The sequence below is a fragment of the Cyrtonyx montezumae genome, unplaced genomic scaffold (assembly GCF_038088225.1).
Source record: "Cyrtonyx montezumae isolate F1298 unplaced genomic scaffold, pur_monq_1.0 scaffold_8, whole genome shotgun sequence".
NCBI lineage: Eukaryota > Metazoa > Chordata > Aves > Galliformes > Odontophoridae > Cyrtonyx > Cyrtonyx montezumae.
Window position 1 is genome coordinate 35,087,824 of NW_027072089.1, and position 25,887 is coordinate 35,113,710.

General features: G+C 37.7%; 1 protein-coding gene across 2 annotated transcripts in view; it reads left to right on the forward strand.

The window, feature by feature from the left end:
- Positions 1 to 25,080, forward strand: part of TOX (thymocyte selection associated high mobility group box) — a 223,847-nt gene extending 198,767 nt beyond the window's left edge. For both annotated transcript variants that reach the window (XM_065751909.1, XM_065751910.1), the window contains 3 exons: positions 12,679 to 13,065; positions 21,562 to 21,713; positions 23,517 to 25,080. In XM_065751909.1, the coding sequence (XP_065607981.1) occupies positions 12,679 to 13,065; positions 21,562 to 21,713; positions 23,517 to 23,553 (576 nt within the window). In that variant the 3' untranslated portion in view covers positions 23,554 to 25,080. The remainder of the gene's footprint in view (positions 1 to 12,678; positions 13,066 to 21,561; positions 21,714 to 23,516) is intronic.
- The last annotated feature ends 807 nt before the right edge of the window (positions 25,081 to 25,887 follow it).

Sequence of the window (25,887 nt, forward strand, 5' to 3'; positions counted from 1 at the left end):
TAGTGCCCATTAATTTGAAAAAAGGCTGTTTAAAACTTGCAATAAACTTTGAAACACACAATGTGCCAGTGTGAAAAAACAGTTGAGCAACTTCAGAAACACAGCAGATTTGTTCAAAACAAATCTGGATATACTTCACTCCTTCATAAATAGTCTTCATTTTAGGCTTACAGATGACATTATGAATGACTAGCATACATGACACGAGTAGAACTTTTTATTAGTTTTAAATACTTGGAGAGGTTAGTCCTGCACTCTACTTCTCTTGTATGTTACATGAATTTTTGCACATTTTCAGTGAAAACCCCATATGATTATCCATGCAAGGAGCTTTTGTGAATATTTCTACATTATCTTAGTACTTGCTAAGGGTTTGTGCTGAATTTAAAAGTCTTAAATATGGGTAGTATCCCATTCTTTTTTTTTTTAAGATGCATCTTAAGTACTTAAATTTTGTACCTACCATCATAAATACAATTGCATTAGTTAAAGGCATTTACAAGATACCTATAATTTCTGTTTTAGGGCTGTATGGTTCTAGAAATACTCATGCAGGCAAATAAATTCATTTGAAAGATCATACTTATCGCCAAAAGACAGGTCTAAAAAGCTTAAAATATTTCAGAAGGTTTTGAAGATATGCATGAAGCATTTGTGGAAATAGCATGCAAGTCATTATTCAGTACATCATGTTCTGTTTGTATAAAACTGTATATAGCTTTGAAAAGGTAAATATAGAAAAACTTAGATTTTTATTTTGTTTTCTATTATCTGGGGGGGAAAAAAGTACATTGTGGCATTTTCTGAGATTTGTTTATAGGAAAAAAGAAATAAAAGATTGTGGGTCTGTTCATTGCGTGAAGCCATTGTGCATATGTTTAAATTCGTTGTTAGAAAAGCAGTGAAGCATTTTCTTAACTTTTAAGCAATTATTTAAATTCTGCCCATAATGTAATGTTTTCCTCTAGTGTGGAAAGTATCAAAATATAAACTTAATGAAGCTGAGTACTATTTGCTTTCTCTCATGAACACGCTCAATGAATCCAACAGAGCTGCCATGTAACTAAAGCAACTCCATTTTGGAATATGGATGTAAAATACTCAGATGCAATATTATATCAGTATATTCTAAGTTATCATTATTAAATATTTATGCAGTACCAGAAGAGTTTTAGTTTTAAAATATGCATATGAGCATGAAGAAATAGATATAATATATTATTAAGATTGTTTGGAGTCCATCTGCTCTTTTCTATGTGTTATATTATCATCCATAAAAGCTATATTTAGAGAATATTATTAATATTACAAGGCCTCAATCTCAAAAGTTAAGACATGCCAGAAGTAATACAACTTCTCCAAAAATGCTCTATTACAATATTAATGATTTGCTCACTTAGTTTCTTTTATGTGTTATACCTTACTATTTGAGTTGCATTTCATATACTTACATAGAACCATAGAAATCATAAAATCCCAAAGACTGGAAAAGACCTCCAAGTTCATCCAGTCTGACTGTCCACTTCTCATCAATATTTTCTGCAAAACCATGTCCCTCAGTACAACTTCTAAATGTTTCTACAGCTATTCACTCTGGGTGTCTCAGTGTTGTATTTACTGCATATTGCTTGAAGGTGCTTCTTTGTAGGATTTTCTGTTCCTCTCAGTCCAGAAGCATTTTAGTATTAAAAATAATAATAATAATAAGTGAATTCCTCTTCTCAGTAATATTCTGGAGCTTGAAGTTTATATTGTCCACATTTTCGAACACAGCTAAAACATAATGAAATGAAATTTTGAGCAAGTTTGAGTGTCTCACTTGGGATATCTAAAACTTCATTTTTCATGGTATGTGAGTAATATTATACCTTCTGTGTTTGGAGTTCGAGTGAATTCAGAGTCAGCTGGCTGGCAGCTATGAGATATTAAATGATGCTTCACATCACATCTGCTTGATATCCAGATGATAGGAGTTACCCAGCTATCAAACTTTCTTCATTCTCCCTCACAGAGAGCTCTGCCCGCGAGGAGTGGTAGCAACTGTTCAGTTCTTCTTTCTCTGCTTCAGGTTCCCTGTCTCTGGCTCAGCATGTACCTCACATGGCCCTAAGCAGTAGTTCTAACAATCTGCTATCTTTTGGGTTCTGATTCTGCCACTTTTTTCATGAATTATTGCCTGTTTGTAAAGAACCAGTGAATGTGGGATTTGTATAAGTGTGTGATTTTTCTGTGTTTATTTTCAAGATCATTTTTTCCTGAGAAGCAAAAGAATGGGCATAAGCCATGCTGAGTCTTGCACCTAGGGAGTAATAATTGCATGCACCAGTACAGGCTGGAGGATGAGCTGCTGGACAGGAGCTCTGCAGAGAGGGACCTGGGTGTCCTGATGGACGACAGGTTGACCATGAGCCAGCAGTGTGCCCTCGTGGCCAGGAGGGCCAATGGCATTCTGGGATGCATTATAAAGAGCGTGGCCAGCAGGTCAAGGGAGGTGATCCTCCCCCTCTACTCTGCCCTGGTGAGGCCTCATCTGGAGTACTGTGTCCAGTTCTGGGCTCCCCAGTACAAAAAAGACAGGGATTTCTTGGAAAGAGTCCAGCGCAGGGCCACAAGGATGGTGGCTAGAGGATCTCCCCTATGAAGAAAGGCTAAGTGAATTAGGTCTCTTTAGCCTTGAGAAAAGAAGACTGAGAGGGGACCTGATCCAGGTTTATAAATAACTGAGGCGTGGTGGCAAAGTGGCGAGGCCACTTTGTCAGAGATTTCTGAGTCTCTGAGTGACAACAGAATAACGGTGACATTGCTTTGTGTCCTGGGCCCTAAGGTGAAAATGGGATATTAGTTGTGTTCTTTGATGCAACCATAACTGAAAAGAATGAAAGTGTCTCCAACAACTTCAAAGCAGGAGTGCCAGCCCATCTCTAATACATTCTGAATATCTTAGTGATGTCTTTATAAAACAGAGCTATCACCCAGTAAAAAACATAAAATTGTGTGAATATGTCAGCTAAGCATTATTGCACACTTAATTAATCAGTGTATTTCCTATATTTTTCTCCTGTTTTATAAAGACTTTAATTAATGACTCTGTAGTTGAGATTGTTCATGTGAGGAGGAATTGATATGTAAAGTTAAAATTACATTACAAAGCATTATATCTTCTGCTATGCAGATTGCCATATTGCTTATAGTACTGACTAAGCCTTTGCATTGTAAACGAGTGTCTTTATATTTGCCCTTAGTTGCAACTTTTAGTACTATTCAGGTCCAGAAATGCAGTCTCTGGTATCTGGTAATTTGTACAGCATTACATAAAATGCTGTGAATTGCAATTTTACTTTTTCATAAAACAAGCACTTTTTTCTGGCTAAACCAGCCTTTTTTCTGGCTGACATTAGAGTTTTTGCTGCATCTTTCAAGTATATATATTGAACACAAATATATACAAGTATATGTTAAATATTACATGCATACATCTATGCACGTTTATAAAACATAAAGGCGTATTATGTATTTAATATGCATAATACATATGTTGAATATACCAGCGGGAGTTTAACTATTTAAATAATACAAAGATGATTCCTCTTCCCTTTTTGTTCTCTCTGACTAAATTATTTTTTTAATTCTTTTCTGTACAGTGACTCTACTTCAGTTTCATGCAGACAGATTTTAACAGCAAGGAGAATATTATTCCAAATTATTAATTCCAAATACTCAAGTGCATTTCAGAAGTGTCAAAGCAGTATCCTCACGTGACATTACAATACATTAGACATTTTTCAGTTTTGTGGACAGTGCCAATCCTTTGGTCATGTAACATTTCTCCTTGAACTATATGACACGTTTAGCTTTCCTAGTCCACCACTTTGCAATTACTTTTCATTAAAAAACATAAAGGAAGTATCTAGCAAGACTGGCATTGCCATAATGTCTTTAGCACAGTGATTTCTAAACGGAGATTTTCCAGACAGCCAAAATGTCAGTGCAACATGTATAGTATTGTTTAGAACAATCACTGCAACAGCCTCTCCAGGGATGTGGTTGATCCCCCATCATGGGAGGATTTCAAGATGCAGCTGTACAGGGTGCTAGATAATCTCTTCTGGGCTCCCTCCTTCCTGGAAAGGTTGGACCCTATAATCTTTTGAGATCACTTCAAATTGAGCTGATCCTTAATTCTATAGTTTTGTGTTTGAACAGCCTAAGTTCTTTACAAGATCTTTTAGGACTCAGTGAGTACATACAGAAAAGATTGAACTAGTTGTATAAAGTAAAATCTGCATCCAGATGTTGAGTCCTCAGTACAGGAGAGGTGTAGACCTGTTGGAGCACATCCAGAGAAGGCCCACAAAAATGATCCAAAGATTGAACACCTCTCCTACGAGAACAGGCTGAAAGAGCTGGGGCTGATCAGCATGGATTTGCTAAGGGATTTGATTTAGTAGTAGTTGGGTAGGGATAGTGATAGGAGGATGGTTGGACTAGATGATCTTGTAGGTCCTTTCCAACCTTATGAACCTATGAACCTATGGAGAAGAGAAGGCTTTGAAGTGACCTGATGATGTTTCAGTATGGAAGCTAGAGGAAAGGAGGGGACAGACTCTTTAGTAGGGAGACAGAACAAAGGGAAATGGTTTCAAGCTTAAAGAGGGTAGATTTATGTTAGATTTAGGTTAGATGTAAGGGAAAGGTCTTTTTAAGTGAGGGTGGTGAGACACTGGAACAGGTTGCCAAGAAATGTGGTGGATGTCCCATCCCTGGAGACTTTCAAGGTCAGGCTGGATCAAGCCCTGGGCAACTTGATCTAGCTGTGGATGTCCCTGTTCATTGCAAGGGAGTTGGACTAGGCAACCTTTAAAGGCCCCTTCCAGCTCTAAGGATTCTATGCTTGTATGAAATTGGAGACCATGTTTATTAAAAAAAGAATTAGGAAAACCAAAACCAACCAGTGAACTTGATGGTATTAATTTCCTGTTTCACATGTGTATGGTGAGAGCACATGCCACAAAAGACAAAAAGGCATAATATGTCAGCTCTCCCAGATCGTGCTTCACCCTACTCCTAATTAAATGTGAATGCATAGGTGTACTCCCTCCATGATTTATTTCTAGTGGCCCAATTAGTCTCAAATTCTTTTCTGCATAGAGGACAAGCTTCAAATGTTGGGGAACACAATACCCCAGCCCTCTCCTTGAAATAAGCAGCTGCCAGGGTTTAGGACATTTCTTTTGGAAATACAGTACTGAATATCTCTTGACAGAATAGAAGAGTGACCTGTTTTGTCTGTTGGTCAGGGCTTTAATCAGCTGGCTATTGTGTACAAGTGCAGCAACCTTTCTGCTGCTGGCAAAGGCACCTGCTTTCTGCATTCTGTGACAACAGATTCCTGTATTTTATCTAGCGCCAGTACATGCAGATGTTCTGGAATTTTGGAAAACAGCTTGGGTTGCTCTCAGTGAAAGCAACATGGAAAGAATAAAGAAAAGACATGGCTGTGTTTGATGAATGAGCTTTGTTTTGTTTTGTTTGTAGCTATTAAAGTGCTGCCAGGTAACTCGCAATGCTTCCATTAAAACAAAACAGAAAAGCAGAACTATGACATGCATCTACAGCTTTTACTTTTCTTCAGTAAACATTAGAATCTCTAGCTGGGAAAGCTATGATGCAAGGCTGTTATGGGAGAAGCTTCATGTTTCTGTGATCATTATGATATAACCAGAAATTTTCAAGGAATCATAAATAAAATTATGCATGTGCATGCGTGCGAATTATTAGAATATATGGTAAGTGAACATATCAATAAAACAAGTGTCTAATCTGATAATAGCACAGATCAAACCAATTTCTTGTCTAGGAAAGAAAGTGACGATCTACCACAGCTGGAAAAAAAAAACAAAATAGATATAAGCTAATGCCATGATTGTATTTGAGAGAAAATCATGCAAAGCTTTACATTCAGCACTGCAAAAACCCAGCAATGCCTTAGCATCACTTCAGCCTCAAATGGCAGAAACTTCTTGAGCCTTTGAGAAACCATTTGTTGATCTGGGAAGCAATTCTGTTTATTTTTAAAGTGAGTTAATAAAACTTGTTTTCACTATTAGACTAGTGCTTCCATTTTGGGAATTAAAACATTTGTATCAAATTAAAGTTGCATATCCTTTATCACATGTATCCAGGTTACATTCATAAAACATCCATTTTTACTTGCATACCCTGAATGAATCCATGACAATCCCCTGCAGATAATGACAAAATATATATTTAGATTTGAAGAAGTTCTTCTGAGCCAACTCAGCTAATTATAGATGACAACTCATGGCTTACTCTTTTGTTCTGAAACATCAGAAATGTGTCAAAAGCTTCTGAACTCTCTAGAGTCACCAGTATTATTGCAGTAGGTGACTGGAATTAACAAAATATGAAATTTGAAAAATGAAAATATGAAATCATTTTCTAAGAGCCTCTTGTGACTTAAGTAGGAAAGCAGCTGTATTATAAATATGCATATGAATTCTCTGCCGGAGTGAATAGAGTTAAGTGAAAGGAATCTCTGAAGTAGTTAAAGAGCTAAGCAGCAAGGAGAGAGCAGTGCCAGACAGAAGTCATTCCTTCGTAAACAGCATCACATTGGTATTAATCAGATGGCTGAGCCCATGTAAGTTAGAAGAAAAGATTCTTCTCAAGGACAGGCTTAGGGTTGGAGGTGACCTGAAATGTCAAAAACGTTAAGAACAGACAGGATTGTGTGAACACAGAAAAGCTGAGAATAAAGAATTCAAGATGTTCCTTCCACCAAAGAGAAAGCGAAGACAACAGATGCAAAGTTAAGCTTAGGTAAGCTCTGTAGAAGCTGCATAAATATTCAGCCAATTTCCTTCTATCTACCTCCTTAGTGTCATGGTACAGAGGATAACTCATTTAAAGCTGAATCAGGCCTGCTTAAGTGATCACAGCTTACACAGCCTGGACCTTGCAGGTACCAGCTGTCATAATCACTGCGGTTACCTGAATGGTAACCTTTATTCTGGTCACAGAGTCCAAAAACTGTTAAATTTCTCTGCATAGCTCAAGAATGGACACCAGTCACTAGTGCTCATGGCACTCTCATGTAGAGGGATAGTATGTCAGCAACACTGGCTCATGACTTGTGTTCATTTAAAACTCGAATCGAGTTAAATCCTTTCCAACATTTGCGACACTCATATGATATGTGTTCATTGCCTGTGTAGAGGGGATGCCAAACCCACAGAATACGTTTCTCATTTAAAATAAAACCATGTTACACCATTTTGGCTATGTCAAAAAATCTTTTGAGGTTGGAATAAGTTATGTTTGCCCACAGAGAAAGGTACTAACATTGGTAGAAATTTTGTACTGGCCATACTGACCATAGGACTCATGTCTTTGCCCTTGAAGAGATCTTTCAGCATATGTTTAAAGGACACCATAGACATTCTGTAGTACCAGGAATGTTTACTGAGTGTGCACCAGCTCTGCAAATCGTATGCATATTTTAATATAGAAGTGAGCTTAATTGCTGATGTTAATAATGACTTTTTTTGTTGTTTTGTATGCAAAATACTGAAATTAAATTGTTCCAGCTTTGATGATTTGATTCTTCAGCTGTTTTTTGTGAAATTAGTTGAAAAAAGAAAATAATAACATTTTTCAGTGTTACTTATTTGCAACAATACTGACTTTTTGATTTTGATTTTGTATCTCAACAATATCAGTCAAGTATTGCTTACTGGAATGAAATTATTGCAGAAGTATTTCTTTAATTCACATATTTTATGGTATCATTTGTTAGAGTAGGGTAAGAATATGTGTATGTAAACTTAAGATGTTCACATATATATGTGTACTGATGTGTACTTATATGTATGGTCCTATTTCCTAGCAACTTTTCTATCAGTAACTGCATTAACATATTGAAAAGGCAAAATAACATATGCATAGCCACTTGTAATTTCTAGATGTACTTCTGATTAAATATCGGTAAAAAGGAGTACTCATCAATAGGGAATTCATCTCAGCCTGTTAACCAGCTACTTTGTAGTTTTCATGAAAAATGAAATGAGGATCCAGACACTAATACTATAGTAACAGTGTTGGGCTCTGATCCATATTCCATTAAAGTTAATAGGTGATTTTCCATTAACTTAAGTACTCTAAGGAAAAGCCCTTTAAAATACCACTGTCTTAAAGCATGTCCTAACTTTACTTTCAGTGACATAGAGGTTGTCTCTGTTCCAACAAAAGTGGGAATAGAAGAGCCAGTGGTAGCCAAAAGGTAGAGAACAAATTAGAGCAGCCACAAATTAGAGAATCAAAACCCATCTCTAAGTCTCAACTACTGTTTTGCTACCCAAAAATACAGATGATTGTTTAAAGTACAACCATAGACTTTTCAAAGAGGAAGTAAAATAATGTCCCGAAGGAAACTATGTAGTTTGCAGGCTAGGCTGTTGCTATTTCTCTGATACATCAGGCTGAACATGATGCCTATGTCAAAAGTTAGTTCTCAGTTGCAGGAACAGGCTGGAAATTTGGGGGTGAAGCACTCAGTGTAGTTTGATTTACTCCCTTGTTCCTTAATTCAGTCTATGATCAGAAGGACATTAGTCCCATTGTAGTTCTCTTTAGGAAAGAATAGCACAACTGAGTGAGCAATATTTAACCCCTTAACCTAATTTATCTCTTAAATTTGGTAGATATAATCATTGTGTTTTGACACACAATAGGGGAGTAGAAAGTGGATGGGAAGGTTTGCTTTGCCCTAGAATTGGAAGGAAGAGTGCAATTTTTGTCAAAACTTTGGCATAGAACTTTGCACTTTTTGTAATATAGTCAACATTTAAGACTTTCTGTGATGAACATCATTTATCTGTATCATCTCACACTTCCTTGAATGTATGTTGCAAGTAGAAATTGCTGTGTAGTGCCTATGAAGCAGTTGTACTTATTCCATAGTAGTCCATTGCTTTGGCCAACCTATCTTGCCTTCAGGTTCTGATTTATTTTTTATTTTTTATTTTTTATTTTTTATTTATTTTTTATTTTTTATTTTTTATTTAGACAACCATATTAGATGATGATATTAGATGGAAAGGCAGATCTGTGAGAAATCCTGCACCTAGTGTATCAAGAACTTGGAAGATTTAGAGCAAAGCTGTGAATTGGACTCAAGAACATGCAGAAGCCACTCCAAGTGTGTAAAGACCTTTAAAGAAAAGTTAGTTTGAAGTCACTAGCGTGTGTACCTCTTCCTACCATTAACTAAATATAATATTCTGTCACCCTCTAGTGGTGGGTCTACAAAAATAATTCTGATAGTAGTGGTAAGAGTTTTTCATTGTGTTTGGTAGAAGTCATTGTCAGAAGGAGGAAATATTAGACTTCATTATTTGACGGCTTGTGTGTATGGATTATTAGCTACACATATCTGTAAATAAACGTATCTAGCAACATAATTAAATATGCAAAGTGTCTGTGTTGTCTATAAGCAGATTGTCCAAAGAAGGCTTTTAAAAATGATTTCCCAGCTCTTCCTCTTGGATAAGACAAGATTAAATGGACTGAATACCAGCCTGCAAAGTTATGAAGCATGACTGTGCATTTCAAGCCCATACTGGCTTATTAAATTCCTTCTTTCTTAATTCCTATCTTTGCCCATAATAAAAGTGCTGCCCTTGTCTAAGACTGTATGATGCTCTCCTGGATGGATGCTATGCCTATTCAAACCTCTAAAAGTAGTAATTGCGCCTGGAATAGTAGTGTAGCTTATGCACCATAAACTTCTCTTGATATATTTGACAGTAAAGCTATATAACCAAGTCAAAATATTTGACAGTACCTATATGTACTTACAGAATCTGGAGTTTCTGACCCAATCTTAGAAAAAGCTGAAAGTGCACTATGCTGGAGAATAGCTAGTAATGGGTTCATTTATCAAGATTCCCAGTTACTGATAATATTGATGTGCTTTAGACTAATATTGGATAATTTGGCTTCAGATCACATATATGATTTAAAGCGACCTAAGCAACAGCAAAATACGTGGTCTGAAACTGAAGTGTTGTGCTTCTCACTGGATCAGAAGATAGTGAAATACAAAGAAAGCTAATTGACAGCTTGAGACAATTGGAACTGCCCCTCTGATCACTTTGCAGACATTCTTCTCAGAGGTAAAGCAAGTATTTTTCATCTCTGGCTAGAGACTGTACAATTCCTCTTAACGTAATTTGGTATTTCAACTATTATGTGCTACTAAGTGTCCAATTCCTCTGTAATTTTATCAGTATGGGTCACGTATTCACCACTTATGCGTGAACTCAGTGTTATCCAATAATTAAATAGGTTCACTGTGTCTTTGTTAAAGAGGTGCATGGCAGCATCTTTGTAGTCACAAGTGAAACATAGGTAGTTATAGTACATATCAGTGTGTCACAGAGTGCCACAAAGGCTTTGTGATACCTCCTCACAAGAAGGAATTGTTTAGCCTAGGTGACCTGAGGAACTGCAAGACAAGTTGTCCCTGCTCAGAGCAGAGAGACCTCCAACTACATTGTGGAAAGGCAGTGTGTTCTCATGAGGGAGTGATGCACGCAACAAAACTTAAAGTTTCTCAAGAAATACCACAGCACAGACGTCCTGTAATATGTAAAGAACTGAGCACACTGAAGGGGAGGGTCCTGACCACACCTCGGGTTAGCTAACTTTCTGAAGCTCTGAAATTCTGGCAAACCTGCCAATCTTTGTTTCCATACTTACAAGATCATCTTACAAATTTAAGGGGGAAGAGAGGGAGAAAATTACTTTTCATATAATCACAAACATTAGGTTAGCGTTTTAGGACTAATAAAAAAAAAAAGGTAGATCATGTACTTATTTTCAAATTTTATCTCTTACTGTCTGTATTTTTTTATGTCTGCATCTCCATACTATGAAAATCCATGTAATATATATCACAGATGTGTACAGTCACATGTGAGCAGAGCCAGGCAGATCCACAGAGGCGACAATTTACATTTGTTTTAGGATGCACATTTAGTTTTCCTTAGATTGCTGGAGAAAATAAGAGGTTTTTTGTTTGTTTGTTTTTTAACTAACGAAACTGCAGTTTTACATAGGAAGAATAAAGTTATCTTTTTCATCTTTGTCACTGTGTGTCATGAACCTATTTCAGTAACATGCATGTTGGTGGTTTGTTGGTGATGCTACATCCGTCAGGAAGAATACAAATTGTCTTTTTTCAACTGCACTGACCCTGGAATGCTGAGAGTAACGTGAAACTTACTCTGACTTGTAAACTGAGCAAACATGACACAGAGGTCACAGAATAAGGGCATATATGCATCTTTCAGCCCTTGTTTTGACAAAGTGACTTCTTTCTCCGAAGGGACATTTCTGCCATTCTTTTTCTTGCATGTTTCAGCTTTCACTGGCTACTAATCCCAGTATGCTTAACTACAAGTTATGATTCTCACCATAAGAACATGGGAGTTAGTTCTTAAATTTTCTCATCCTTTATTTGAGAACACAGAGTTAGCACTCAGAAAATGTAAGAAAATTAGAGTATGGAAAACAACAAACTGAGCACAAATCAGGTATAACAAGTTGTGTATATTCAAGATAATAATATTATTAAAGTGCACAGCCATTAATGGAAAATTTTTATTACTACCAGCTTTAAAATATCAGAATACAGAATAGACTATAAAATTTTTGAAAGACTGTGCATTTTCTATTATTCTACGCAGTATGTAGTAAGATAGTTTTCCTGTGTCTAATGCAGTCAAACATTTATATAGACATCAGTTTAGACTGGATTTTCAGAACTTTATGAACCAATTTTATAGAGGAAATTGTGCTAAAAGTAACATTATTCAGAATTTTCCATTATTTTTTTTCTGCATGTGTAACTTACAAAACATACTTGATACAGGTCTACATAGCATCCCAACACAGAATACTTCACAATAAAATCAACTAGTGTATTTATTCAATGCAGTAGAACAACTGGATGAGCCTCTTCACAGTGTTACATGTCACTGATAAACCAGTTTCTGCAGTTGTCAATGTCTGTGGTAATGGGCACTGAAATTCTTATCCCTGTTGCAGGTAGGGAAATGAGGCACTGCACAGAGAAGCTATATGTCAAAGATCACTGCAGACTTTTGCCAGGCCATCAGATCTGAGAACAGTAGTAAAAAATGTCGTGTGAATAAATGTGACAGCTTGGTTTTCTTTGTTGTGTAATTTATTAGGTCGGTGATGCCAGTTCCAAGTTTTGAAAAAGCAAAATGTCAGGCTAGGTCAGGAAGCAGGGGGCTAACCTCTCTTTTCACAATGCTGAAGGAAAATATTTAAGGTAATAGCATTCACTGTTCTTCTAGCATGATAACCAAACTCCAGGGCAGAGACATTTTGATTGTCCAGGTATGTGTTTTCTTATGGTGAGATTCTTTAAAAACTGAAGTTCTCCACTATCCTACCTTACCTTTTCAGAACATTGATGTTGGCAGATACTCCTTTCCTTCAATCTACTCCAAAAAATACCAAGAGGAGGGAAGTGTGCAAAGATCTGTCTGTGCAGCCGAGGCTGTAGGTAGGTGAACAGCTGCATTTTGTAGCTTCTAAATGTTGTCTGTTTCTTGTTTTTCCCACCAGAGCTACAGTGAACCTGTTGATGTCAAAGCCTCCCCGCAGCCTCAGATGATGAATTCAAAGCAGTCAGTGTTTCACGGGTCTGCCCAGACTCACTCTGCACTGTACCTAAGCTCCCACTACCACCAACAACCAGGAATGAATCCTCACATCACTGCTATGCATGCCAATATCCCCAGGAACATAGCACCCAAACCCAACAACCAAATGCCAGTGACTGTTTCCATAGCAAACATGGCTGTGTCCCCACCACCACCACTTCAGATCAGCCCTCCTCTGCACCAGCATCTCAACATCCAGCAGCACCAGCCAATTTCAATGCAGCAGTCCATTGGAAACCAACTACCAATGCAGGTCCAGTCTGCTTTACATTCACCTACAATGCAGCAAGTAAGTTTGAGTTTTTCAGTTGTCTGGGGAACTGGCTTTTATGAGCAAGTGAAATTAATCCAGCTGTACCTTTACAGAGTTCCAAAACTGTGGTTTTGCAGTCTGAGGGTTTGGTCATTCAAAGATGAGATGAATGAGTTTACCTATGTGATGGGGAGCATCTGTTGAACTGCTTGTGCTAGCAGTGATATTCATCACATTTGTGTCTCCTTCACCAAATTCTCTAAATAGGAGTGTGGAACCATCTGCAAATCTAAAATTATATTGAAACAAATGTGAAATGTTGAGGCTTATGGAAAACATCTTGCAAACGAAGGGCAGGTGTATCTAGAAAATACGCATACATGGTTATAGTATGCACTAGTATATTTTTATGAATGTGACTTGTAACAGTCAGACTTTAAAGCAGCACAGATTGTGTTATATATGTTAAATTAAATTGTCATGAGTAAGAGCCTGGGGCCTCCAGAGCAGGAAGGATGTGAAGCTGCTGGAGTGGGTCTGGAGAAAGGCCACAAAGGTGATCAGAGGGCTGGAGCATGCCTTCTATGAAGACAGGCTGTGGGAGTTGTGGGAGTTCAGCCTGGAGAAGAGAAAACTGTGGGGAGATCTCATTGTGGTTTTCCAGTATTTCAAGAGAGCTTTCAAGCAGGAGGGGAGTCCAACTTTTATATGGTCTGATAGTGACAGGACAATGGGAATGGCTTTAAACTAAAAGAGGAGAGATTTAGTTTAATGTTAGGAAAAAAATATTTATTCAAAGGATGGTGAGGCCTTGGCACAGGCTGCCCAGAGAAACTGTGGATTCCTGATCCCTGAAGGTATTCAAGGCCAGGTTGAATGGGGCCCTGGGCAGCCTGATCTGGTGAGTGGCAACCCTGCCAATGGCAAGGGGGTTGTACCTAGATGATCTTTCTGGTACCCTTCAACCTAAGCCGTTCTATTATTCTATGTCTTCTCCAGAATCATCAGTAAGCATAATTTACAGAACATAATTAAAAATCTGTCTCTAATTATTGTATGAACAGTGCAGTAATGATTAATGAAAGCTGTAATGCAGATATTAGATTCTTCCAAGGATTTCATGTTTGTCTGGTTATATATGCAAACAGCATACATCATCATAATTATATCAATTCAAACATTTTGGAGTTATTCCAAATCATTTTATTCCACATTGAAAAAGGTAAGATAATATGAATCATCTGATGTTGTACTTTACCAAGTTGCATGCTTGTAGCATATCGCATGCATGTCAGTGATTTGAGAGGATTGTCACACATCTGTGAATTGTACTGTTTGCAACTGAGTTACTTCTGTCTTGAGAGAGAACACAGGGCAATAGTTGTAGAAAACAGGTGTCTAAGTAAATCTGTAGACCTATTCTATGCTTCATTTTGCTTTACTAAGTGCAGGTACAGTGAAGTGAGAAATACTGTACCTCTGTGCTCCTGCTCCCCACTGTTAAATTCATGAAAGGTTAGCTTAAATATTTCTGCTGACTGCTTAGTCAGAAATTCTGATCCTTATAATGAAGAAACTACAGTGAGATAGTTTTGAACTTCACTCAATGTGAAGGGTGCTTATTACCTGCTGAAATGACACACTGCCAATCTTAATTACATTTCTCTTGAGCACTATGAAACATCTGCAGTTTATAAGTCAGTTTATATGTCTTATTGCCCTGATTCTGTTTTGTGGTACTACACTTCTGAGCTCTGGCAAATCTATGTAATTTCACTTTATTTGTAATATGCAATATTTGTAATATGCATTTCTTATTCTTTTACTTCGGGAGGGGTATAAAACAGTTTGTACTGTTTATAAATTGAGTTTAAATATAGAATCCAGTTCCTTTAAAGAATGAGGCTGGCAAAGACAAAGCAAAAGCTACATAAAATTTTAAAGCATGAGGTATACTACCAGCATTATAGTTTCCCTCATGTTGCAATGATGGTACCCTTTCTAGTTTCTCAAGCATGGCTTTTTCTAGTCAAGAAATGGTAAAAAACTTTATATTTAGGAGTTTGTACTGCATTAGAGCACTAAGGACAAGAAACTATAAGTAATAGCCTCTTTCTGACTGAAATGCCAAAGGCTTGTCATCTCCACTCTTCTTGAAATTGAGGAAACACTCCGCTGATCACAGAGTGTGTAAACAAGGCAAAAACATAATGGAAAAGACAAGCAAGCTCTCCAAATGAGCCACAGGATGATGTTGGCAGCACAGAGTCAGCAGCAATGATGACAAAGAACAGGTGTAGCCTTTCCCTGTACAGCCAGTCCATGGCAAGGAGGGAGGAAGACCCAGTGTGAGGCTCTGGTACCATCAAGACAACTTAGGCCACTTTGCTTTGTTAAAAGACAACAAAGATGAATGGGAGAATATGTAGTCTGACAAAGCAGAAGTGATATTTGCATATAATTCAGTTTTCTTTCAGTTCCTCTTCCTTCAGCTGCTTGGTTTCCTCCACGCTAAAGAATCACAGAATCATAAAATCATTTAGGTTGGAAAAGACCTCTAAGATCATCCAGTCCAACTGTCCACTTACCACCAATATTGCCCATTAAACCATGTCCCTGAGTACTACATCTAACCTTTCCTTAAACATCTCCAGGGAACAGTGTCTCCCTGTGCAGCTTGTTTCAATGCATTGCCACTCTCTGAGAAGAAATTCTTCCCACTGTCCAACCTGAACCTCCCCTGGTACAACATTAGACCGTTCCCTCTGATCCAATCACTATTATCTGGAAGAAGAGGCTGACTCACACCTTACCATAACTTCCTTGCAGGGAATTGTAGAGAGCAGACTGAACAATCCCAGTTCCCTCAGCCATTCCTCATAAGACAAAATGTGGTTACCCCAAGTTTCCAAAGGCTCCAGCAGCCACCCAATTTATGTGAGAAATGAGAAACTAATTAGTATCCCACTCCCTACAGCACAGCTTGCAACAGGAGACATTTTCCCTTTCAGAAACCTCACTACTGCCCATGCCAGACGTATTCACCTGAAGAAGCAGCAGGGTAAATTTTCTCATGTTATACTGCAGCACAAAGTTAAAAAGGCAGGAGAGAGAGAAAATATCAACAGCTTGCTGGCGGTTTTCTCCTGGAAAACTCACCTTTGCAGAACAAAAGTTGGGCTTTAGGAATCTTAGAATCATAGAATTATAGAATCACAAGGTTGGAAAGGACCTACTAGATCATCTTGTCCAACCATCCACCCATTCCCATTATTACCACAAGCTACTAAACCATTTCTCGTAACTCCTCATCCAGTCACCTTTTGGACATTGCCAGGGAGGGTGACTCCACCACCTCCCTGGGCAGGCCATTCCAGTGCCTGACCACTCTCTGGGTGAACAAGATTTTCCTATATCCAGTCTAAACCTCCTCTGGTACAACTTGTGACCATTTCCTTGGGTCCTGTTTGCTTCTACAGATCTCTGCTTACTCTTGGTGGCTGTGGGAGATTTGGTTACCTGTTTTCTCCAGGAGATTAAAGATTATGGTTTCTTATCAAAGACCTGTTTGTAGAATGTCTGCAGGACTGCCAGCTCTGAGCAAAATCACATTCACATCCAGAGTGAAATCCTGACAGGCAGGGACACAGCTCTCCAAAACTACAGTTCATGAAATCCACAAACTCTTCTGTGTGCAACTTTGATGAGGGACTAAGAAGTGCTGACCTGGGGAGTGAGCTCTGCCCACAGTCTCTGGGAGGACAAGGAGCTGATCTCCATCAGCTCTGCAGAGAACAGTATGTTCTCATCCCTTCCAGCAGCCCTTGCCTGCACACATGTGCAGATGCCAAACCAGGAGAGGCTGCCAGCTGGAGGGCTTCCTCAAGGGTTCCACTTAAACTGCAGAACATCAAGAAGATCAGGAGTTCAGACACTGCACAGTTTCTGATATTTTAAAATCAATTAATTCTGATGAGTATGCAGCTGATGCAATGAATCCAAATTCTTCTAAAATGCACAAAACAAAGTAAATTTTATGTATGTTTGTTGTTCCTGAGCTTAGCATTAGTAATTTTTAAAAATTTCTTTTAAGTATTTTTACATTCTATATTTTTACATTTAAACATTTTACCTAAAATTTTTTTGTAGCTCTTCTTCTCTATTCATTCCATTCCCAACCACCTAATGAAATAATTAAATCACATGAACACTACTGCGTATTTTTGGGGTGCTCGTTTGGAGTGTTGAACCTTTATAATATTAAAATTGACCCTTCAGTGCTATTCTCATACTTAGATTGAAATTAGGTCCTAATATTGAGCATATTTAACTTCTGATTCTAAAATACACTTTATTTTTCTTAAATACTATCACGGAGCTGTGTGAAAGTTCTTCTTTGCTGAAGTCAAAATCCACTGTGCAACAGCTTTTCCTTTATCCACTTTTGACACATTGAAAGAATCCTAGATTATAATATATAGTAGATTATAACAGAGGGATATGTTTTTCCATTAAATGCTCATACAAGCACCTTCTAAGTGTATTTTTTAACTGATACAGAGTTCCTTCCCTCCAGTCCATTTCATAGATTTGACAAGAAGTTTACTTGTCATTTACTTAGGTTTAAGTAAAGAGGAGACGAATACCAGAATTAGTCAGCATGGTTTCACCAGACTGAGAGGTGATCTTATTAATGTTTATAAGACCAAGGACTCACTCCCCCTCACATACCCTCAGTCAGTAAAGAACCCTTTTTAGTTGCCCTACTGGAAGCTTTCCTTCCTTATGTAAAATCCCTTACCCAAGTAATGTGGCACTGAGTCCCATTACAGTCTGTCCCACTTTGGTTCATGGGTTGAGCAAGCAAAACTGGATTCTTAATGTCTAGTAACCATGGTTGCAAGTGTCTGCATAGGAAAGAGGCAGAAGATTAATGTATGTCACATTTTATTTTTTTATTTTTATAAATAATAACTCATTTCAGTCTACTTTTGGGTGTTTCTTTTCCTTTAGAAAATAAATGTATACAGCAAGGTGATTGCATAGCCTGCCAAAAATAATAGTCTCATTTTTTCTGGTATATATTGTATACAGTAAACTCAAGAACCTGCTGTATTTGTCCAGATTTCTTCCTCTTTTTTTGTTATACTTTGTCTTCGAATGAGGTCAAGAGAAAAAAAAATCATTAATATCTGTCAACTTCCTTTATAACCTTAAGGAAAAATCTTTGTATGATATCACACAGACAGATTTTCAATTTCCTTGTGTAATAAACAGATGCTTTAGGATTTGGATGTAATTTAAAGGTTTAAAATATCACATTGAGATTGATGAATAAATCAGTTGTGAAGACAAAAACATTGATGCCTGTTGAAAATACCTCTCCAGACAGGCAGGAAATGAAATTAGTTCCCAGTAAAGTGTGGAGATGAGGATCACTGTTTAGTTCTGCTGCAGGCTTTTTAGTACTTGCTAAAGTGGCACAGCGAAACTGCTAGGGCTACAGAAATCTAATTAAAGAGCAAATGTCCCTCCTGACATCGAATTAATCTTTATCAAGTTCCCTATTTTTATTTCAATCTCGAACAAGAAAATGAAATTTAAAATTCTAGGCATGTTGCAAAACAGTTGGTGATTTTCTCTTGAGCATTACAATGCAAAAACATTCACCATTGTTTAATTAGACCTCGAAGCACTCATTTTCTGAACACTTTTTATTTCATCATTGTTTGTTAAGGACTTACATAAATCATACACAAATATTTACTACGAGCCTGGTACAAGGCTGGCTCCCTGTGTCGTGCAAATGTGCTGTTTCAGAGCTTTTTCTGCTGATGAAAAATCTTAAGTAATTATTGTTTACATTTTAAACGTGATCCTAGATTATTGGTCTTTCATACTGAGTTCGGGTCCAACACCTGCACCCTTAGTTCTGCTGCTGGTAGCCCCAAACTGGGTTCAGTGCTGGATGCTGCTGGGGTACCTCAGCAGCATTCAGACAGTGTCTGTAGGGCTCAGAGCTGGCTTCGGTGTTCCTTCTGAGGCCCATGGGGTCAGAGTGTGTTCCCGCCAAGCTGGAGCTGACTCAGATGATTCTGCACCACTTATAGTCTATCCTGTGAGCACCTTCTGAAAATATGGCCCAGTCCCAGGCAGTTATGAACTAAAAAGCCATTCTGGATGCAGGATGAGACTGTTACCCTTATTTTCTGAGCAGGAGAATGAAACGCAGGTTTGTGACCTTAGTTGTAGCACCAGAGGTATCAGTCCAGTCAAAGGGCACACACACGTGCTGGCATTTTAACCAGAGGGCCATCTTCCCACTTCTAAGCTAATTATTTGTCCTAAGTCCAGAAGAAATGGAACCAATGCTCTTCTCACCCACAGAACTTCATTCTTGCAGTGTGAGCCTCGGGGCCTGTTCTACAGCGCTGCTCAGCTGCTACTCCCATGCAGTGTTTTTCTCATATAGATGATTGTTTCGTGAAGAATGATAAGAGATCTCTCAGGGACTTTGCTACCTAAGGTAAACCCAGGTGCCTGAGGGCAGAACGTGTTTCTGTGGTTAGTTTCCTCTTACAGCTAAATAAGAAAGGCCTTATGGGCAATGTTTTGTATAAAAAATTAGGACAGTGATATACAAAACCAATTTTTCTGTCTTGTAATTACACAAAACTCCAATTAAAGTCATTGGGAAGTCTGCTCAATTACAGTTTCCTTTGGATTAGTTGCAGGCATGAGGTTGTTTTTGCAGCCTTATGTGCAGCCTGATGGAGTTACAGTTGCAAGCAGTGGATTTTATTTTATCTTATTAGTAAGACAATGCATAAATTACACCTCAACAAGAGGTTGAAATCAGTTCTTGAACTTGCCCACTGCTAATGATCTGTTTCTTGGAGTCATTAGTGATAAAAGTGAGGCTTTCTAAAACATTTAGGGCATGAGGTGTGATTCCCTTCTCCACATGGAAGGATCTACAGATGAAAGTAGTGATCAAAATCAAACAGGGTTGCCAGGTGGACATCGGTTCAAGAAGAGTTTGATAGATGCTCTCAGACACAGAGGTTGAGTTTGGGTGGTCCTGTGTGGAGTCAGGAGTTGGACTCGATGATCACTGTGAGTCCTCCAACCTGGGATATTCTATGGTTCTATGATTCATTTATAGCCTAGGCTAAAATCTGTGGTCAGAATGAACGGAGTAAGGAGAAGGCAGTGTGAAGGTAGGATGTGAAGAAGGAAGAGACATTTTACATTTAAAGGAAGCTTATTTTGGAGGAGGGATGGGAGCAGGTGGAAAACGAATATTTTATAAAAAATGAAAAAAAAAACTTATCTTGTATAAAGGTAGCTAAGCCAACCTGCTGCTGAAAACAGCTCTCCCCAAAATCCCTATCTTCATGATGACTATGCTTATTAAGTAGCCATATCTAAACCACTATATTTTTTAACTGAAAGCTATGAGCTTTAATCCTATCTGTCCTTAGTGTGGACTTTGGCCAGAAATGGATTTTCAAACTAGGTATCCTGAATCAAGTTCAGTTTCTGACTTAGCAGCTACACATCCCACTTACTTGCCTGGGAATTTTGTGCCACTGCCCCAGGAAGGAGTTTGGTTTCTTATTTTTTTTTTTTCAGCAGTTGCTTTTGCACATCATTCACATATTTTATCTAATGTAATTCTTCTAAATTTGCAGGAATATTATGTACATTTATATATAGTGAACCGTGTACACTAGGGCAGTTGTTACTAGACTTGAAATTTCAACTGCTCTCCTGGTTTTAAAACAGAGTATTTAAAAATGATATAGTCTAATATATCAAAAAGTACTGAGAAAAATCATGACTTTTAAAATGACAGATATTTTAGGGAGTGAGTTAAATGTCTCTTTGTAACTTCCACTTTTTTTCTCATCTTCTTGGTTTCAAAAAGCAAGTTATTCTCTGCTACTTTTTCTACAGTAGTCCAACAACTGTTAAAAAGCTTTGGCTGAATTTCTGTTTAGTTGAGAGAGAAGTACAAATAAAAGAAGCAGCAGATGGTCTCTTTGTGACTGAATGAAGAAAAAGAGGGTTGAGAACAATATGTGAATAGGTGTAGTCTAATAAAACAGTCAGCCACCTGCTGCCTACATTCTTCAAAAAGATTTTGTTGCATATTCTGGGAGTTAATAACTGGTTTGTGTCCTTGCGTCCAATCTAAATGGATCCTTTAAGGTGCAAGCAGACCTTTTTGCCCCAGTGTTGATTGAGTCGTTCTCTTGGTTTTGAGTTGTTTATCTTCTGTCTCTTTTAGCTCTATCCTGTGACAGTCTCAAAGCTAATACTAATTTGGTGCCATTTATTTCTCAAACTAAAGAGTTTAAAACTTAGAAAGCACCTACACATTTTCTCTATTTTAAATCTGAGAACTTGAAGTATACATAGAAATTGAGTTTCTACAATTTTTCAGTACACACCTTATTTTTGTTGTTCAATGCCCACAACCTGTTGCTTGGTTTCCACGTATTGTAATGCACTTTCTTTCTCTTCTAGGGATTTACTCTTCAGCCTGATTATCAGAATATCATCAATCCAACATCAACAGCTGCACAAGTTGTTACCCAAGCAATGGAGTATGTTCGTTCAGGGTGCAGAAATCCTCCAGCACAGACTGTGGACTGGAATAATGACTACTGCAGTAATGGGTAAGCAGCCAGTGAATGCCACCTTGTGTCTAGCTGCATTCATGACACGACTATCTGACAAAATTTGAAAACAGCTTTGCTGCCTGTTTCCTTTTAGTTTTTCAGAAATGCTTCTGTGATGGCACCGTGTTTATTCAGCAGCTGGACTACTTTGGGAGGATAATTTTTCAATACATACGTTTATTAGAGATTTTTGTCACCTCGTTGCAGAACATAAGTTTTGGTCTTTGACAGCTCCCATTCATTAGTAAAACAGAACTGAAGTATTAGGGAAAAAGTGTAAGAAAGTAGTAGTAGGGTCACTGCTCCCTACTTAAGAGGTGAATGTAGTAAACTGTTTTCTCCAAATACTCCACTGACGTCTGTGAAAACAACTGGTTTGAGTCATGGAAGCCCATGACCCATCACCAGATGGGTGATGTATGGGTATACAAGTCACATGGAAGGAGATGATAAGAGGATCACGTGAACTTTACCAGGAACAAAATACCATCCGTGTAGGACTTCTGTATCCCTATCAGGACGTTAGGTGCCCTTCAACCCTCTTTTAGCATAGTTTTTGTGTAGTTATACTGCTCTATCGGGAGCTTACTGGAATCTTTTAAGAGCCTGAACAGAAGGTATCTTCTGAGTTTTAAACAATTGCTGTTACGCCTCGGGAACATGTTCACCAGCCTGAACTCCCCTTGACCTTGACATGAATACCCAAAGCAAGGGCTGCTACCAAGGGATCGAATTCAGCCCAGACAACCAAGCACGAGGTAGAACTGAAGACTGGCTTCACCCATTACATTTACTCACTTGGGATCACACTTGCTTTATTGTTTTAAAGTATTTCTGGAACACAAACTAAACTGAAGAAAAATCTTCTGGTGAGATCATTGCTAGCAGTGTTCTATAGGTGTCCACTGGGCATAATTCCAGTCAGCAGTAGCTTGTTTGAGCAGACTGTACATATGCTATATAGATGTGTGTCTGAATCTGTGTGCATGGACTTAGCCTAACTTGGCTTTACCAGTGCATTGTATGCTCTGTGCTAATCCTGGTCTCCAAATGAAGTAAGCTGTAGAGCGTGGAAGAACAGAACTGGTGCCTGGGTTTTGGCAAGCAAGCAGGAGACGAGTAAAACTGTCACCCAGAAAATCTCTGCACTGTGAACCAAGCCCTGTCAGTGATATTTCTACTTTAAATTATATTTTTTCTTCTGACTTGTACAGGCTGTTCCATATTGTAAGTTAGTAAATGGTTCCTTTTTGCTCTGAGTTGGGATGTTTCACTGAAGCCGAACCCTGTCAAGAACAAACTGTAAAAGTGTGCATTCATGAGAGATCTCCCATATAGCCAGAAAAAGCTAGTTGTGTTGAGCTCCACCAGAACCATCTGGTGCTCCCTTGCCCACGCTTACCTGAAGCTGCCAATACAGTGCATTTCGGTTATGTCAGAACTAATATCATAGAGATACTATTATATATATCATAGAGAGATACTACTAATATCACAGAGAGACCACTAAAGGTCACCTAGGTCCAAATCCCCTGCAATGAACAGGGGACACCTACAACTGCATCAGGTTGCTCAGAGCCCCATCCAGCCTGACGTTGAATGTCTCCAGGGTTGGCATGAGCGGACTGGAAGCCATTTTTATTTTTTATTTTTTTATATTATTACCATGGTAATACAGTTGTCTTTCAGTGATGTGCTTGGAATTAACAACACAGCAGAGTTATGGGGCTTTTTGGGGAGAGCATGACTAAAAATTTGACAAATTTAAAAATCAGATTTGCTCTTTTTCTCTTTGAACAGGGGCATGCAGAGGGACAAAGCACTCTACCTTACCTGAAAATCTGAAACATCTCTCCTTTCCACAGAGGAATGCAGGGAAGTCCTTTCATCATGGATTGCTTTATGCAGTCAAGGCAGTTCTGCATTTTATTATGAAATACAAGTTGCTAAGCACTTAGGACTATCTGAGCTCGTGGGTCACCCACTCTGGAAAAATAGTCTTGCTTCTTTCTTTTTCTTTCCCTCTCCCCATTTTGTTTTTCATTCCTTCTTTCTTTCTGCTTTCCACCCCCACCCTGAGATCCTTTAACGGACATTGCTTTTCTCCTTCCCTGAAGGAAACTTGGACCATTCAGATTTTATGTTGGTTTTTGCTGTGAAGTGCTGCGATAGTAACTGCCTTAGCAACTGTAGATGTCTTGGATAAAAGTCCTGGATTTTCCATTGTTTTTTCATAATGGGTGTTTATATGAAACTACTAAAGACTTTTTAAATGGCTTGATGTAGCAGTCATAGCAAGTTTGTAAATAGCATCTATGTTACACTCTCCTAGAGTATAAAATGTGAATGTTTTTGTAGCTAATTGTAATTGAAACTGGCTCATTCCAGTTTATGAATTTCACAAAAAGGGTTAAATTGGCAAACATTCATATTTTTACTTCATTTTTAAACAACTGACTAATAGTTCTATATTTTCAAACTATTTGGAGAAGAAAAAGTCAATTATTCCCAAATGATATGAATTAAAATATTGGCTCTGTCTCATGAAACAAACACAAAAACTAGGGGGACAACAGTGTTGATAAAGAGCAAACACATTTATTTTGTACTGCCTAAAAACGCTTCTTTTTTTAATAAAAAAAAAATCACTTTATGTGTACTGGTTAGTAAATGCCATTTAAGTCCTTTTATGTATAAAACTGCCAAATGCTTACCTGATATTTTATTAGATGCAGGAACAGATTGGAGACAGCTAAATTATAACCTTTACATATGGCTGTGTATTGTTTCCTCATACTGTGTCTGTATTTAATCTTTTTTTTTTTATGGAACCTGTTGCGCCTATTTATGAAATAATAAATATAGGTGTTTGTAAGTAAATTTGTTAGCATTTTAAAGAGGTTTCTTTGATGCTTTAACTTTTGCTGGCACAAATCGTTCACAACCGATGTGAATACTTTATTTAGTTTTTACAGTGACATATATAACGCCAAACCTGCTTTTCTGGCAGAAAATGAAGGTAACCAATACTTATTTCTGTATTTCTTTGGTTGCTAAGGAAAGAAAATAAACAACAGTATTTTAAGTAATTCCCTTTTTAAAGCATTGTAGCAAGAAGTCGCCCAGAACTAAGGCACAGTCCAACAAAGCTAACTGTATAAAGCTGCATAATGCTGCTTCTTGAAACTCCATCAGTTTGGGTTAATTAATCAAGTGAAATAAAAGTATTACCAACCAAAATATTCCCCAGTATGTTTCAGCCATTTTATTATACAGGCAAAAGTTCCTGGAGTGTCTTAGGGAGTGTATCACTGATATATCCTAAAGTAAAAAGTAAGTTAAATAGCCACAGGGAAAAGGATAAAACAAAATCCAAAAGTAGGCATCTTAGTGCTTTTGATCAGGGAGAGATCTGAAAATGTTTTTCAGGAGGATTTCATCCAGGATGCCTGTTCAAGTAATAGGGAGCATCACTGGTTTGTATTGTCCACAGGAAATGATGAAAGCAACTCAGAATAAATATGAATTATGCAATGCCATTGATTTAAAAAAGAAAAAAATAAGAAGAAAGGAAAGAAAACAGAAGCAAAGGTATGTTTGCTTTGGAATGATTTCAGGCAATGTACAGTTGGAATCACTTGGCATGTAATAACTAATAAATAATGCAGATCAGATTTGATTACTCAAATGACTGTAGCTGAGAGCTCTAATTTTCCTGTCTTGAAACTGTATAAGAACTCGTGATTAAATTCACAGTTTATTGTTTGTCTGTTAGTACTTTAGAAATATACCAGCACTACTAATTACCCAATGTCTTCTATTTATTATATCATAGCCAACTACATTTTCCACTCATATTAATTTGAAAGTGAGAAAATAATTACTGGGAATGAGAAAAATCAGCTTTGATTTTGACAGGCAGTTTTCTTTTTTTTTTTTTTTTCTTTTACAGAAAAGAACTGTGTTATCTCCATTTCTTTTAGAGCAGGTGCACAGTCACATAAAGTTGTTAATTTCGATATCCAAGCAGAGTTCAAAATACAAGAAAACTTTAATGTAAATAAATTAAAAAAATTACATCATGAATAAAATACTTATTCTGTATGAACCTCTTGCTAGTTGGTGTCTCTTGGTCTGTAAGAACTTAACTTGTCATGTATTTACTGCTCAG